The sequence below is a fragment of the Triturus cristatus genome, chromosome 5_2 (genome assembly GCF_964204655.1).
Source record: "Triturus cristatus chromosome 5_2, aTriCri1.1, whole genome shotgun sequence".
Lineage (NCBI taxonomy): Eukaryota > Metazoa > Chordata > Amphibia > Caudata > Salamandridae > Triturus > Triturus cristatus.
This window is the reverse complement of record NC_140588.1, coordinates 960,001,400-960,017,788: the sequence shown is the minus strand read 5'-3', so window position 1 is coordinate 960,017,788 and position 16,389 is coordinate 960,001,400. Positions and strand designations below refer to the sequence as shown.

Here is a 16,389-nt window from a genome sequence, read left to right as displayed (position 1 = left end):
ACAAATTGCAAAACCTTCTTCCTAAGAGTGGTCTGTTTTTTATTTCTGCTTTTTCACTATCGACGTGTAGCTAACGATCATTGCACCAAGCAAAATTGACTGTATTCTGTGTTCCTGAATAGTGCCTGTGCTTTTACAACAACATTTGTATTTAAGATCATAATAGGTAATATAAGTTTGTGGTGTCCCTTTTAGTGTAAAATATTTCTTTTCTGAATAACATTTGTATTTTTTCTTCAGCAGGCCAGGACATTCTTCCGACATCACCAACTAAGCTTCCCGAAAAGGAAGCAGTTTACCTCCCTTTTGCTACTCAGTGGGATATCACTGTTGAGACAGCACAAAACAAAGGACTGCAAGAGGAAAGGCCAGTTTCCAGCAGAATACCAGTCAAACAGAAATCTATCAAAGCGTTCACTAAGCCTGAGGCAGTTCTGGTCAACCAGGAGCAGCATGACGTCAATGTCAAGCAAACAGAGCCACTCACAAGTTCAAGCTTGTCTTCTACAGATGCAGAAAATGGCAAAATTCTAAAACAAGGATCTCACTTTACTGTATTTTCGATGGCAGACAAACCAAAGGAACTAGAGCCCGCCGTGGACTTCAGGACTCTGAAAACGTTTTGGGAGAAAGGAGCTGATCCTTCAGTAGTGAATAGCGCAAATGAGGCGGAGATGTTAGAGAATCACTGCTCGTCAGAGTCCAATGGCAGGCATTTTTTTCCTTTAAGTCGCACTATCTCTGTACACTCTGATAAGAACCAAGAGGGCGAGGTAAAGCCGTCCCCTGAACATCCACAGAGAACACGATACCCTTTCAAAAGGACAGTTACACCCTCTTCCAGTGAAGATGAGCCACTCTATATACATGTGCCCCCTTCACGAAAAGGGGCTTCATCTTCTTCAAACCCTAGGTCTACATATGTGCGGAGCAAGAGCTCTTCACAATCCAAAAGCATCACTTTCACAGAGAACAATGGGAGGATCAATGGAAATGAGGAGAACAGGATCCCAGTCAAGCACCCTAAGAAGTCCAGACTTCCTGTGAGAATCTTGTCTGTCCATCAGGACCCCAAGATTGACGCACCTGTTCCCCCCAAGAAAGAGAGACTGCAAAGTGCCTTTGAGCCAGAGGCTCAGACTCCCGAAGAGGAATCCATTGTCCAAGAAAGAGTCCAAAACCAAGAAGAGTCCCTGCAGAACAAGGTTCAGATTTTAATCTACTCAGCCACAACGGATGACGAAAAAGATAAAATCTCCGACCCAACCATGTGTGATGACATGGAGCAAAAATCACTGAAATCTAATGGAGAGATGACCGAGCAGTATGGGACAGAAGACACCATAGGTAATGTCAAACTTCAGTTCCCAAGTAAATATTTATGGAGCGTGTTATACATGGATTCCTTTTATAAAGCAAATAAGGGTATAAAAATGTGCCCATGTGAAATGTATTACTTGCATGGCATTTATGTTAAGAAAATATGTCATTATTTAACTTCAGTTGGATTACTGAGATGCAAATAGCAAATTTCATTCAATTATTAGGATTGAGCTAATTTAATTGGGCCAAAAGTGAATTGCATAGATATTGTCACAAAACTTGATTTGCATTAAATTGCAAATCATCCTCATTTTGTACAAAAACTAGCCCTATGAAAATGAGATGCATGATTGTATTTTCGAAAAATAAATTGGGGTGTGATTTATTAATCTGCCTGGATGCAATATGCGATTGCAAATGGCACACTAACTCTTTGGTTCCAGGATTTTATTTTGCAAATTGACCTATGTACCAATAGATCAGTTCTTGAAATAAGGAATCATAGGGGATCGCAGAATGACCTGTCCAAGTAATGTTAATTAGGTAGGTTGTAATTTGGAAATTCCTTTGCACGGCTCCAATTACAAGGATGGTGTCATGCAAAGGACAGTTGGCCACCATCCCTGTGATTGCATTCTAAAAGCAGCCCCTTTAAGGAACTGGTCCTGCTTAAATTATTTGGAAAACTTATGCGACATCAAGCAGTGGTCTATTGGATCAATGCCTACTTCTACAAGGCTGTCATCATGATTCACAAAGGGGCATTGCTCCAAAATGGATCCCACCCCACTTGGCTGCTAATCAAAGGTGTACCTCCAGAACTTGGGTCGCAAAGCATTGGTACATACTATACCCACTTGCAGTTTCAAATGACTGCCCCTTACATGCCTCTTTCAAATTGCAATTCGGTATGGGTGGGTGATACCATTCTTTGACTCAGAAAAACTTTCTCGATTTGTAAAATGGGACCAGTACTTTAGAAAAAGGGATTTCGCAGTTGCAAACTGTGATTGTGTCAGTCTAAGGATTTGCGATCGCAAAATCCCCTCGAACATCCGGCACTGGATTCTTTAAAATTGTATTATTTCTTTGATAAATGAATATAATTTCTATGAAAATGAAAAGAGCCTCTAATACAACTGAATTAATTATTTAAAACAAACTTATATGATTCTAAAAAACAAGCAGTCTATTTTGATTGTAAACAAATCCACTCTCTAATAAGAAGTGAGTCAAGATTTGCGGAATTTTAAAATTTTTCTAAATCGATGTGCAATTACCCACTTAGAAAAATAGATGAATAAAATTGCCTAGCTCTAATAATCACTGTGCCTGCAGCATTTACATATCTGTGCAGTGAAATGAACTTCCTTTCGTAACAGTAATACAAAATTGTAGTCTGATTCATTAGAAAAAATATGGTATTGTTAGCCTATTAAAAATTTCACATTAAAGTTGTTGACGCAAAGAACATTCGCCCAGTAACAGCAAAGGTAAAATCTTTGATGAAGACATATCCATGAGCAGTCACCCCAAAGCAGTAGTCAGTAGCTGCTTCTTTCATCTAAGTAACCAATGGCACATCCTCCCACTTCTCTCCATATCCAGCAGAGCTCAGGTGGAAGGAACCATAGTTAATGCTCACTCACTGTAATGCTTTGTATGCTGGTGTATCTGTTGGTCAGATACATGAACTTCAGAAAGCACAGAAGACAGCTCCCTGGTTTGTTACAAAGTTAAGAAAGAGATCACACCACAGCAACAGGTAAATCCCTACATAGTCTGCCAATAGGGAGAAAGGATTCAGGTTAAGATCTATTGACAATTGGTCTTTAAATGCATGCATGGACCAGCTCCATCCTCCCTAATCTAGTTTATCCACGTTCATGCAATCTTGATGATTGTAAGAAGTATTCCTCTTCACTTAGTAGATAGACCCCAGGTTAAACTACTTTCTAGATTAGCGAAAACCTTTTCTTACTCCACCCTACATCTGTGACACATCACATCTTTCCGAATGACTCTAAATAGGTACCAGTTCTGGGAACCATTAATGCTAGTTGAGTAAGACCACAACAAGGACCCAAATATTAATGCACCATTTAGAAATATGATCAGCCTTTCCATGAATGATCATGGCTAAGCAAGTATACTGAAGTCTAAAAGCTGACACTAAAGATTTTCTACTTCAATGTGGAGCAACCCAAGTATTTCAGCTTCTCATTTCTGTGTGAGGAAATGATGCTCCCTAAAACTCATTACTGACAATATTCCAAGATCAGAGAGAACCAAGTTCATGTGGCTGGTAAGAAAATAGGTGGAAAAACACTGCAGAGGTGCTTATAATGAAATGATTCAGAAAGCCAGTTGCAGTCTTTGAAAGTAATTTAGGATAAAATGGTCAAATCTACACTTTCAAGGCATTCGCGAAACATGATCTTGCATGAGAAGATCCATTTAGTACTCTTTAATACCATAGAACAGGTCATGTAACTTAACCCAGAAGTAAATCTCATGTGAGGGGCTATGGAGTGGGTGGATATAAGGCCTTGTTTGTCTAGACAGTTTGTGAATGCCTGCAACACATCAGATCATGAGCATCAATAACCTTTCTCCGACCCTTTCCCACCCTGGAAATGCTTGTTGATTTACACAGTCAAGTACATGAGTAAATGCGTTGACAGGAGGAACAGAACACCTCTGTGCTTGGTAAAGTTGAACTCAAAGCCTGTTGCTACATGGGAAAATGCTTTTCTGTTGGAAACAAAAAAGAAAATAAGCGCACAGTGGCGTTACCTGTCTCTAACTTGGAATTTTCTTGTAAACACCCTTCGGCATTGGTGAGATCCCTACGCAATAAAAAAGTCACGTGACTTTTGCAGGAGTAAGGTTGGAAAGTTGCACTGCTTCCCATACTTACTACAAGAAACTTGTCAATAGTCATAACTTTGCACCCCTACGTAGGAGTGTGTTTGTGAGTCACCCCCTATTGTTTTGCTGAAATAGCAGCTCAACCTATTTATAACACAAATTAGAACAGGTACATTTGCTCGTGGGTTGCAAGAAGAGAGAGGCTTGCATTACACAGATACCCGTATATCAAAGTGTTACAATGCACATACACAATAGCTTACAAGTTGGCAAATAGTCATGCAGTTCTGTTCATTGATATTGCCAAAAGGTACTTTAATTAATCACTAGTCATGATGCCATGCATACATCAAACAATTCTGAGCTAGGCTCAGAGGACACATTAGTTTACCTCATCTTTAGAAGGAAAAGATTAAGGAAAAACTAGTTTATAGGAATAGAGCAAGATCCACTGGGTGGGTTTCATTTTGCTTTGAAGGCTTTACAGAGGCCTAAAGAGTGGGGGCAAGAAAGAATGGGTGAAGAATGGTGAAGCTGAGCCTTTGGTCGAAAGCAAGGCAAACACTAGGGGAGGGATATGAAGTTTAAAAAATATGAGAATGCGGCTAGAGACAAGATACCTGGAGATTGGTGTCTGGAAGGTCATAGCAAGGTCTATACTCTTGCATGATCCATCACATAGTCCTTTCCCAGTCATTGCAGCACATTTATACTTTATGCCTGATTTGATTATCAATGTCGGTATGGAGCAACAAAACTCAATACCCATTTTTCGTCTTTCATCATCTCACCACTTGCTTCATAGAAGAAAGCGAAGTAGTTCACTCATAAAGAATTTACATCCGTCTTGGTGTTAAAGTGGACAGAAATTAAATTGACCTCAGAAGAGTTACCTTATTTATAACCCCCATTCTAGTCCAACTACAGTGATAAGCTAGTTAAATTTACTTTTTTTCTTATGCCGTCTGAATGTCCATGATGATAGAAGCACTAGCACCTTTACAGAAGTCAAGAGAATAATTTCGGGCAGTATAATGATGATGTTTGATGGTAAGCATTAAAATGTATGACAACTTGATAAAATAATTAATTCAAGAAATCGTGTTTGATGGCAAATTAGCTATAGTTGGAGAAGCAGATCCTTGAAGCAGTCTGAACTTTTACAAGATCACCTGAAAGTCGGTTTTTCGGGAGAAAATATTTTGCAGATATAAACGTGATGAATAAACATTAAACCAACTCTGCTGAGAGAATTGATATAATGTAAATCCTTTCATACATTTTCTCAATACGTACCAAATTTAAATAATGAGACCGGTTTTCTGACTCCAGTTAACAAACCAGAGAGATATTATTTACAGTAGGACACATATCATGTAATTTTACAGGGGAAGGATTATATTAATTATTTCATGCAGAATTAGTTCAGCTCACTCACCCAACAATCCTTGCTTCCAGTACTAATTTTAAGGACAGGTATTCTGTGGATGCATTTGACCCGACCTTTGAATGTCTGTAATCCTGTCAAACAATAATAGGTGTTTTTAACCTAAGCAGATGCTGATTACATATTTCTTATTTATCCATGGAATGCCTCTGCGATAAAGTAATTAAATTTTCAAGAGTTGTTTATCTTTCCGATTATATGACAGCCTTAAAAAATAATGGATTTATGTTGCAGAATACCTCCAATTGCTGTTTACTTGGGAGCCTTGGTTTCTTTGCAAATAGATTAAAATTATTATTATGAGTTACAGCTCAGTCATCAGAGTCCAAGAACATGGTCACATGTTTTGGCCCACAAGTTCTCTTGGTAGGATTGAAGTTGACAAAATTGGGCAATACATAGAATTCCAATACTTAATAGCATATTGTATTATATCACATCAAACACGATCCCAGTTATTTAGAATTATCTCATGATCTCCTTTAATAGCCAACAGAAAAATAAAATAGTTCATCCCTCATTTGTCTGGCAGAGTACAAACCCACTTTTTTTTGTCTCTGGGTTAGTGAGAGCAAAGTCAAATATATATAACACAACCTTGAAAAGCAGTTATTGTAAAATAACTTTAGTTTTATTTATTTATTTATCTATTGATTTATTTATTCATTTTAGGACTTGTTATATAGTGCTTTTCAACCCTGTGAGTTGTTAGAATTATTTAAAAAACAATTTATTCTGAGACAGTGTCTTAGAAAATCATTTAATCATGCATGTTCACTAGAATGTGTACTGAACAGAAGGATAGCTGTAATTTCGTTCAATAGAGGAAGGTGAGAAAAAGCATTTGGACATTTATATGCAGGTGGAGGAGTGTCTACTGAGTTTCTTTAGAAAAACATATGAGGGTTATCCTGACTACTGATGTGAGAGAGAGTTTTATATTAGGGGGAAAGCAATAATACTGTGGGTGTCAAAGTGCTTTATAAGAACAAATATTTTTGAAGCACGGGCTCTGGAATACATTTAAATTTGTTTAGGAACCATAAGGGCAATATACACTAGAATTAAACTTTCAGAACTGTATAAGAACTCAGGAGTGGAAAACCTTTGAGAGAAAGAGTACATAGAAGTGGAAGGTAAAACACATTGTTAAGAGAAAGAGATCTGGTTATGTCATACAGTAGAAGGAGAGTAAAGCATGTTGATATTGAAGTTCAGGTTAAGAGTAGTGTTTTCAGTTTTTTAGAAAAATGCTAATTTCCTATTGGCACCTGTTGTCCTCTGGAAGAGAACTCCGTACTAGTGGGGGTAGCCCCAGAAAAGGATTTAGATGTGGCATAATTAGATTTTGTCATATCAAGGTAGAACATCTTTTTACTGTGTAGGTTTCCATCCTGCCAGAGATGAGGGAAGCAAGAGTGATTTATTTTAAATTGTAGTGATTTAAAGGGCAATGGCAAAATGTAATTTGATCCTTGCCTCCAAAGGCGTCAAGGTCACTCAGTGCCAGTTATATGTTGTTCATGGTAGATGATTTTGCAATGTTAGTTATCAAATTGTAGCGTTCATTGTAAGTTATCACCCATTATAAGTTTCTCACAGCCTTCTACTGGCGCAAGTGAGTTTACAAAATCATCATCAAAATCATCAGTGAGTTACAAAATCATCAGGGACTTTATAGATTCTTTCAAGGTGTCCTTCAATTTCCTGAGGTACTTCTTAGGGTTCAACCCAAACCTCTTGCTCAAAAATGCTTCTTCAGACGTATGGCATTTAACCTTTCCTCTTTCCGTGCTATGTGAATGTTGCTACTGAAAAATCCAATAAAGAATTTATATCAAATGCAAGTACTGTACATCCTGTTTGGTGCCAAGAAGAAGAATCTCATCCCTCTTGTACACAGTCAGTTTCCCCCAAAACAGCACTCACCAGTTCTCCTCCTTTAGTTGATACATCAAATAACCAAATTCAGATCCAAGGATCCATTTGACAATGTCACAGTTAATCCCGTAACTGGGTGCAACCTACTTAGATGGGTGATTCTGAACTATTGCTGTTCTACACTCCAAACTCTTACTGAAACCGTGAGCACATTCATCTTGCTCATGCTCTGTTCATGAGCTAGGGCTACCTTTCTTTCCTCTAAGACTATTTCACTTCCCTTCAGGACAAGAACAGGCATTTTTTAGAGTCATTTACAGCTGTAATTCTGTGTGTTTTCAAATCCTGTATAACAGGCATTCAAATGACTAGAGAAAGGCTGTGGCTCAAAATACTGCTTCCTGCTCTCAACAGTGCAGGAGAATATGAGTGGTGTAAGTCTTCCTCCACTGAACCCCCTTGGTCTAGTAATCTGCACTTGCCTAGCTTCTTATCATGTCCTGATCTTCCTCCGCTGAACCCCCTTGGTCTTGTAATCTGCACTTGCCTAGCTTCTTATCATGTCCTGAGGTGCTTTCTCTAGCTCATGATTCGTGGGGTTGTTGTCCACCGATAGCCCTCTTTCCTTGCATAAACCCTTCTTACCATTGCATATAGATCTGACAGGACAGCGAAATCAACGTCCATGGTCTCAGAGAAAATTTAAATGAGTCAAATCAAAAACAATCCAACAAAGTCCAAATGTGACAATTAAAAAGCAAAACACAGCAGGTTTAGATCTGGGTAAGGGACTTTAGAATTCTATTCTTCTAAGGCAGTATAGTGTTTGCTGGACAAAAACATATCCATACAACAACTCAGCAGTGTAGGAAACCATATTGTTAGATTTTGGGGGAGTGAGGACTGTATCTTGATGGGCAGCAAGTGGATCACTGACACAGTTACAGCAATCTAATGCTTTGAAGTAAAATCAGGCGTGGTTACTTGATATAAGCAAAAAGACCTTCATCATAGAAAAATGTATGTGCTGCATGAATCACAACACCCAAAAGCATTAGTTATAAAATCACCAAAGCCATTTGAGTTAAGAGAAAACATTTTCATGATTAAGAAACACAAAAATTAAGTGAATGTAATCTAGAGATTAAAAAAATAGTCAAAAAATTGTCTTTGGAAAAATTATGTCCTTTGGAGAAAAAAAATTGACTTATGAAGTATATGGCTAAAACAATACCATAAGGCTTGGTATTGCAGTTTTGCAAAATTATGGAATAGGGCAGTGCGTAACATTCTTTCTAGCTGCATCCTAAATCCTTCCTAAGCCAACCTCATCTGATGCCTCTAAGACCAGAGCCAAATACACAACTTCTGAGCATCCCTGTCTTTTCTCTCCCGGAGAGTAAGGTTTCTGTCAGTCTGTGAGACCAGGGAGGTTCAACTGGGGCCAGTGTTGTGGCTTTCTATTGTCTCCTCATTGTTTAAACATAAGTGCAAATTTCTCTGTCAGAAGGTTGCCAAAAGAGAAGACAATGGCAAGGTGGCAGTATATCTTTGATTGTGGTTAACAGATGGACATTAAACAGTACGGATCAATGACCTCAGAAAGCCTTTTGTTCTTGGGAAGACCGAGGTTTCTGGGCTGAGAGTAGGAGTTAGAGAAACTAATAACTAGTGAACTGCATAGAGCTTGGTCAGAGCAGGGTTTCGGGGACCATATTAGCAAGGTAATTTTAGACCTTGGTAGGTAGCTCGCCATCCAACTTGTAAAGAACTCTATGAATCCGTAAAGTATGTATTAGTTCTTTATTCGCCAACACAGCTCCACACGTGGAGCGCAAGAATGCATCCGCTGCTGTGGATCACCAGCTGTCAACTGTCATCAACTGCCATCTGGTGATGTCACAGCTGTCAACAATAACGATACGGTGTCCTCGCAGGGACACGCAGAAGCAAGTGACACAACGGTGTCCCCAGGCGGTCAATACAGGTACACAACACATCTTCCCCCTTTATGAACAGAGTGACAACAGCTAACAAAACTAAACGGAAAAGCCTAGTCACAAATGTAATCGTTAAGTTTCGCAGGTGGTATTATCCTTCTGCCACACCTGCTGGTACTAGAAGGTAGTGACTCGTCATATCTGGGAGTAGGTGGCAAAACTCTGACTACTCTACCTGGATCTGTGCTAAGGGTGCGTGTCTCGGGGTTAGGAGCTTCAGCGTGTGTAGTGAGAGGGTACTGGGTGGCCTCACTGTCGGATGAGTCAGATAGGGAAATGTGGTGCTTGTTGTCCTTTGGCTTACAGTGCACTCCGTTGGTGACTCCCATGGTAGGCTTGCACACGGATAAGGCTGAGAAGTGATGCACCTTACCGTCGCTTAAAAGAGCGGAGTTGCAATACACCTCTTTAACCGTTAGGGGTGGAGAGAACTTGTTCTGGCCCTTAGCTATGTGGCCACTTTTCTTTACCTTAACGGTTTCCCCTAAGGAGAGTTGCACATCCTTGCAACCATGTTTGTGGTCGTATCTCTTTTTTGTTCTATTCTGACCCAGCCCAACCTTCCTTCTTACTTGGTCACTAGACCAGTGTACACTCTTTGAAGCTAATGCCCAACCCACATTATCCTTAGAGAGAGGCGTTCTGCCCCGCATAAGTACGAAAGGGCTGTGACCAGTTGATTCGCACGGTGTGATCCTGTAGGCCCACACAGTTTTTAGGATCCCACTCTCGTCGCCACTTTGTAAAGAACTCTATGAATCCGTAAAGTATGTATTAGTTCTTTATTCGCCAACACAGCTCCACACGTGGAGCGCAAGAATGCATCCGCTGCTGTGGATCACCAGCTGTCAACTGTCATCAACTGCCAGCTGGTGATGTCACAGCTGTCAACAATAACGATACGGTGTCCTCGCAGGGACACGCAGAAGCAAGTGACACAACGGTGTCCCCAGGCGGTCAATACAGGTACACAACACAACTAGGTGGAGGACTGCCTGATTAATTCACAGATGTCCACTAGACAAGCAGAGATCTCTGTGCCTTTAATGTAGGCCTTTTCCCCACCAAACCAGTGGTAGCTTTCTTGAAGCCTCCGATACTGAACCAGGCTGGAGTCATGTTTGTTGCGCTCACTTGGCAAATTATTTTTTTCTTTAAAAAGAAACTCCCAAAGTTGGAGTGTGTTCTTGCAGAACAAAATAACAGTGGCCTGACATGCAGGGAGTTTTTTTCACTGCACTTCGGTGCCATTGTGTGAGTTCTCTTTACAGGACTTCCATGTTTGCATTTTCATCCTGGGTAAGGAAAACAAGTGATGGGCACCGCAACCTAAATAGGAAGGGGTGACTGTCACTGTGATCAGATGGCCTTCTAGTAGAAAGGCCATTAGTTCTGGGGCTTGCACTAACAAAGACAGCTAAAGTGCAGCTGTTGGAAACACTGTGATTCTCCCACCTCTAAATAGGGCAAGGGACCGGTGAGTTTGGAAGAAGTTGCATACACCATTTTGTGGCAAATGCACTGTTCTGTCATGCTCTAGAAGACCATCTTAAACTGGTTTACTTAAAGGTTAAAATATAACAACCTTATCAAAAAAGTCACTCATTGCATTAAAAATTAAAATCCACGTTAACCACTGATTTTTATTGTCTTTAGTAAGTTTCAAACTAGTTATTGCTTTCATCAACTGGTGCCTTTTGAAAACAGAGACATGAAAACAGTAGACAAATAAAAACATATACATCAAAATAGAAAATGGGGGAGTGCATCGGGATGAAAGCATTAGAAAAGGCAGATTGATAGACAGTCTTGGGCAAGATTTGGGGGTTCAATTGATTTCATGAAACATAAAGTAGTGGAAGAGCTATAAGCTGTAGCACATTTTTTTGGCAATGTGAATAGAAACGAGCAGTCCTTTTATATAAGTTGTGCATTGTGGGAGAAAAGGTCTTTGCTGGCTTAGCTCCCAGTACCTACAATCACACCAAAAGGGTCATACTTGAGGCAACGTGTCATATGATCTGGCTACTTCTCAGAAAACCTGGTTTAGTGCTTGCTCACGTCCTGCCACCTCACTTTTGGACTGGTGTCTACAGTCTTCCATAGTTATCCTCTTGCTGTCAGGGACTTATGGTAAGAGCAGAATGTGAGTGGTCTTTGTCTTGCTTTTGGTCATAAGTCCAGGCTTGCCTTTACAAGGGCCCACATTTAGATCTCCAATGTATGACATATAGTTGGTGAAGTTTCTAGCAAGGAAAAATTGCTGGGGCGGGTCTTCAGAACAGGGTTGAGTAGTCCATAGAGAGACTCCTCTGTGAATGCCAAGACTCAGAAGGGGATAACAACTCGAATGAGTAAAACAAATGGCTAAAAAGTGACTGAGGAGGCAGCTGCATCTTCTACAATATCAGAGTGAACGTTTCACTGCATCACTGAACAGACAGTGGGGGTGAAAACTGGCATGACTGGTGTAACAAATAGTCTTCTGGCCAATGAGATGCTCCCCAAAGCAGTCAATAAAAAAGTTGTGATTTCATTATTGACAAGGATCTTTCTCTGAAACGGCAGATCAAAAAATACCTTACAACCGACACCTTGCTTCAAGTTATAGTAGCTTTGGTCATGTCAAGTATTGACTATGCCAATTCTCATTCCTTGGGCCTTCCTAAACACCTTACGCTGAGGCTCCAGTTGATCCAAAACCATGCTTTTCGGCTGATTTATTAGTTTCCCAAACTTTGCCATATTTCTAAAGTGACAAAAGACCTTCACTGGCTCTCAGTTGCACAGAGATCCACTTTAAAACATGTTGCACTATCTTCAAAGCTTTGCACATGAAAAGTCCAGCTTTTATTAAATCTCTGATTCATAAGTATTCCCCCCCACCTAGAGATATTAGATCCACCTATTTGCACTTGTTGGTGATTCCCCAATTTAAGAGGAATAGGACAGGTGGAGTCAGGATCTCAGTAACTGCTCCTCGTGTTTGGAACTCAGGACCACCCTAAATTATGGGAAGTTCAGACATGCTGAAGACAAGACTTTTTAAGCAAGCCTATTAAATAAGTATCCTGAGCTGTGTTGGTACAGTTACCCTGCACCAACAGACCGTGTAGTGCATGTGCACTCTTCAAGCTACAGTAACATAACACAGTCAGGCATTAGTGGCAGTAATGAAATGTTGGTTGAGACTTAACTGAGTAGAGCCGTATTCGAGTGAGGAAGAACTCGCTTGGCAGCTTACAACATGCAGCACTGTGCGCAGAGCTTTTGCATCCAGGCATTTTCTTTACCAGCGGGGGACTAACCAGCCTCACTCCTCTCAACCAGCCACTCGGCCTACTCTACTGTGCCCCCTTTTCCTACTTACCTATCCAATCCAGCGACTGGCACCCAGCTAGTAGCGAATAGCTACTCCTGTAGCCACTGTGCTAGTTGTGTCCTGTTTTGCATCCAGAAATGGGAGCAGCAGAAGTGCACTGAACTGCAAAATGGTGACCGAAGAACGGGCAAATCACAAGCCAAAGGGCCAGTATGCGCACATGCAGCTGCATGTGTACTCCACCAGTCCATGCCCCACCTAGTTGGAGAAGGGAAGGGGGACACTGGTGCACCTTCTACCATGCGAGAAATATTCTCATGTAAGGGCCTTGCAGTTCTTGCAAAGCTGCACAGTACAAAAGTGCCCTGTCATACTCAGCAATGATCATTACAAATGTCTTGGTCATTCTTTAAAAATCCTGAACTGGAATAAAGATGCATGGTGTTTGAAGGCCTCTAGACTCATTGAATAAGGTCCTGGAGCCCTAAGGTGTGTACTCGGGTGCCTGACTTCCAGGTTGTCATGTAACAGTAATAACAGGCCAAGTAAATGTATGTCTTTGTGTAGACAGTTAGAAAAATGCTCTGCTTTTTGTCCTCAGCCTATGTGGAGAGGCATCTCGTCATAAGCCTGGTGTCAGGGACTAAGGACACATCAAAATTAGGGTGGATGCCAGCTGCCAGTTCTCTGCCTTCCAACAGCCAGAAATATAAGCACTTTACAGTCTAGATACTCTAATCCAGTGGACATAGGGAAGAAGGAGTGGGAATGGGAGAAACACTACAATTCCCCATAGACAATATGACCATTTTGTAGAAAAACAGAAACAGGGAAGTGATTCATATCACAGTTAGACAGAGGTAAAACATATAGATGCATACAACAGTTGATACAATATTTCACTCGCTGCTGCAGGTTACAGGGACTCTTGACCCACAGACTGGACACCAGGCAGGACTGTCGAAGAGGATAGCAGGAAGGTAAGTCTTCACACAAGTAATAGCAATTGAGGATAAACAGGAAAGAACCTGAAAGAGAGCGTCAAACCCACAAAGCATGATATACAAAGGAATGCTGGTGATAGACTGGGCAAATGCTGAAAACCCAACAAGATGCACAGTTCACAGGCAAGGTCTGGGATGACTGCCATATCAACCATGTTTGTGTTTTTCCAATCCTATGCCATCCTGACCTGGTTAACAGAATCTCCTTGCAACTAGGTAAGACTGATTCTTGACACTTGAGCCTGCTTATTAAATTTCGACTACATCCCTGGTTGGCAGATACCTCTTCAATCAGTATAGTTTGGTGCACGGACCCTCTGCCCTGGGATCTTGGTGTGAACTGATGCTTTTCTTGGACCCATCCAGGAAACACTGGTAAGACTTTCTTGATTCTGCATCGCTGAGACAGTGTCTACCTTGCGTCTTCTACAATGAGGGTGCATCTACTCAGTGAACAGCACTTTACCTGACATTGTGCAGATGCGGGAAGGACATTTCAGCACTACGTTGTTCCTGCTTTGCCTCAACCAGCATAGGATGAAGGTGAGCTAGATCTGCAGTTCATTTACAGTACCAGCTACCCCACAAAATCACTGTAGGTGAACCTAGATTGAGGCTCAGTGATTGACTCCAGTGCTTCAAGGTATCCTTTCTATCTCTGACAACGTCTGGCTCCTTCTCTGTTGCTACTGCCTGGTCAGTCTCTCTGGCAGTTAGTGCCGGGACGCCTCTGATGATGTAGCTGTGCGCTATATAAATGCTATTTGATTGATCTTTGAAGAAACACTAAATCAAGATTATTATTATTATTTTTTTTTATTTTTTTTTTTAAAAACCTTTATTCGCATAAATCAGATACACAGCTATTCAGCCGACATCCCGGAGGTTCGGCAGCTAAACAGTCAACACGTGAAGTCCTCCATAGCTCTAATGCAGGAGAATGACAAAGGTCTCATTTTTGAAAACTACCTACAATAAACACAACAAGCAAGGCAGTATACACTACAAATTCGTGCCAGTTTCCAGCGGGGGCGCGGCCCCATTTCCAAACATCAAATCAAGCCACCGATCGGGAGGATGAGGGAGAGCAGAGGCACTAACATTCTAACGGAGGTGCATCAGAAAAACCCAAGTCGGAAGTGAGGCTAGGGGGAGAGTTGCTCCTCTGGCGGTTCAATGGCAGGCGGCAGACATATGCCTCCCCTATATTGGTTCCAACTTCCCCATACCTTATGCCATTTCTTAGGCCTCCCCCGTGCACTATACACCGTTTTCTCCCGAAACATGCTCCAGTCCATGTTGTCCTTCCATGCATCCAGGGTGGGCGGGCCATGGGATCCCCACAGTCGTGCTATATCTCGCTTGGCCACCATATTGCCTAGTGTCACCCATTGAGTCTGCGCTGCGTCATAATCCGTAGGACCCCACACATTCAAAAGACAGCGCCGCGCCTCTGGGTGCAGTACTATACCCGTGACCTCCTGCATCACCACATGAATCCGCCTCCAAAAGTCCGCAATCACACCACACTCCCATATGATATGTAGAAAAGTGCCCACCATCCCGCAGCCCCTCTTGCATAACCCATCCTCGGAAAAGCCCATATGAACCAGCCGGGGCCCAGTGACGTAGACTCTGTGCAGTATCTTAGGCTGGACCAGCCGTAGTCTGGCGGGGATCGCGACCTCCTTAGGAGAGGAGACGGCGTATTGCCAATCTTCATCGTCCAGCTCAAGGCCGTCCCTAGTCCACTGATCCCGAACCCCCATGAGGAGGTCGGTCCGGACATTCACAAGCTTTTTGTAAATTAGGGAGATTGTGCTCTCCGGCATATGGCCGTCCAGGACCCGGTCCTCCAAGGGAGAGGACTCGGGCACCCTTTCCCCCTCAACGAGCACCGACCGCAGCGCATGGCGCACCTGCGCGTACCGGAAATATTCCGTGCCCTCCAGCGCATATTCCGTCCGTAGTTCGTCAAACGACTTAATCCGCCCCTTGGCCAGCAGGTCGCCCACCCTGGAGATGCCAATCAGATCCCATTTCTCGAATCCCTTAGAGTGCCAAAGTTTCCCCAGCATATCTGAGTCATACAACGGAGTGGCGAGGGTGAGCCTATCTTTCCAGCCCAACGAGTTCGTGACTGTCTTCCACACATTCACCGCCACCCCGGTCGGCCCCGTGAGGGACCCAGCCGGGGGCCTCGAGTAAAGTGCTCTATAGTAGCCACCCCCACGCAGCAACCACCGGTCCATAGCAAAGCCAGGGCTAAGCGCCGAGCCGTAGACTCCATGGTTGATCGCACTCAGCTGGGAGGCCCAATAGTATCTTCTGATGTCGGGAAGCGCGATACCCCCATCGTACCAAGGAAGAGTTAGTTTTGCTATCGCTATTCGCGGACGGCCGTCCCACAGCAGCGAGCGCTGGAGACTCTCGACCTCCCGAAAGTAGCTGGCCGGAACCAGCTCCTGGGTGTTCTGCAGGACATAGAGAAAGCGGGGAAGAGACATCATTTTAAATAGCACAGCGCGGCCAAGGAGGGAA

The 16,389-nt window shown here is 42.3% G+C and overlaps 1 protein-coding gene across 2 annotated transcripts in view; it reads left to right on the top strand.

Annotated features, from left to right (window-relative positions):
• The window catches only part of LOC146829470 (synaptotagmin-like protein 2), a 704,022-nt gene that overhangs the window by 539,000 nt on the left and 148,633 nt on the right, over positions 1-16,389 (top strand). Inside the window, exon 7 of one of the 2 annotated variants that reach the window (XM_085608155.1) lies at positions 244-1,347. In XM_085608155.1, the coding sequence (XP_085464281.1) occupies positions 244-1,347 (1,104 nt within the window). Of the gene's footprint in view, positions 1-240; positions 1,348-16,389 lie in introns of both variants that reach the window. The other variant, XM_085608153.1, reaches the window with a different exon arrangement.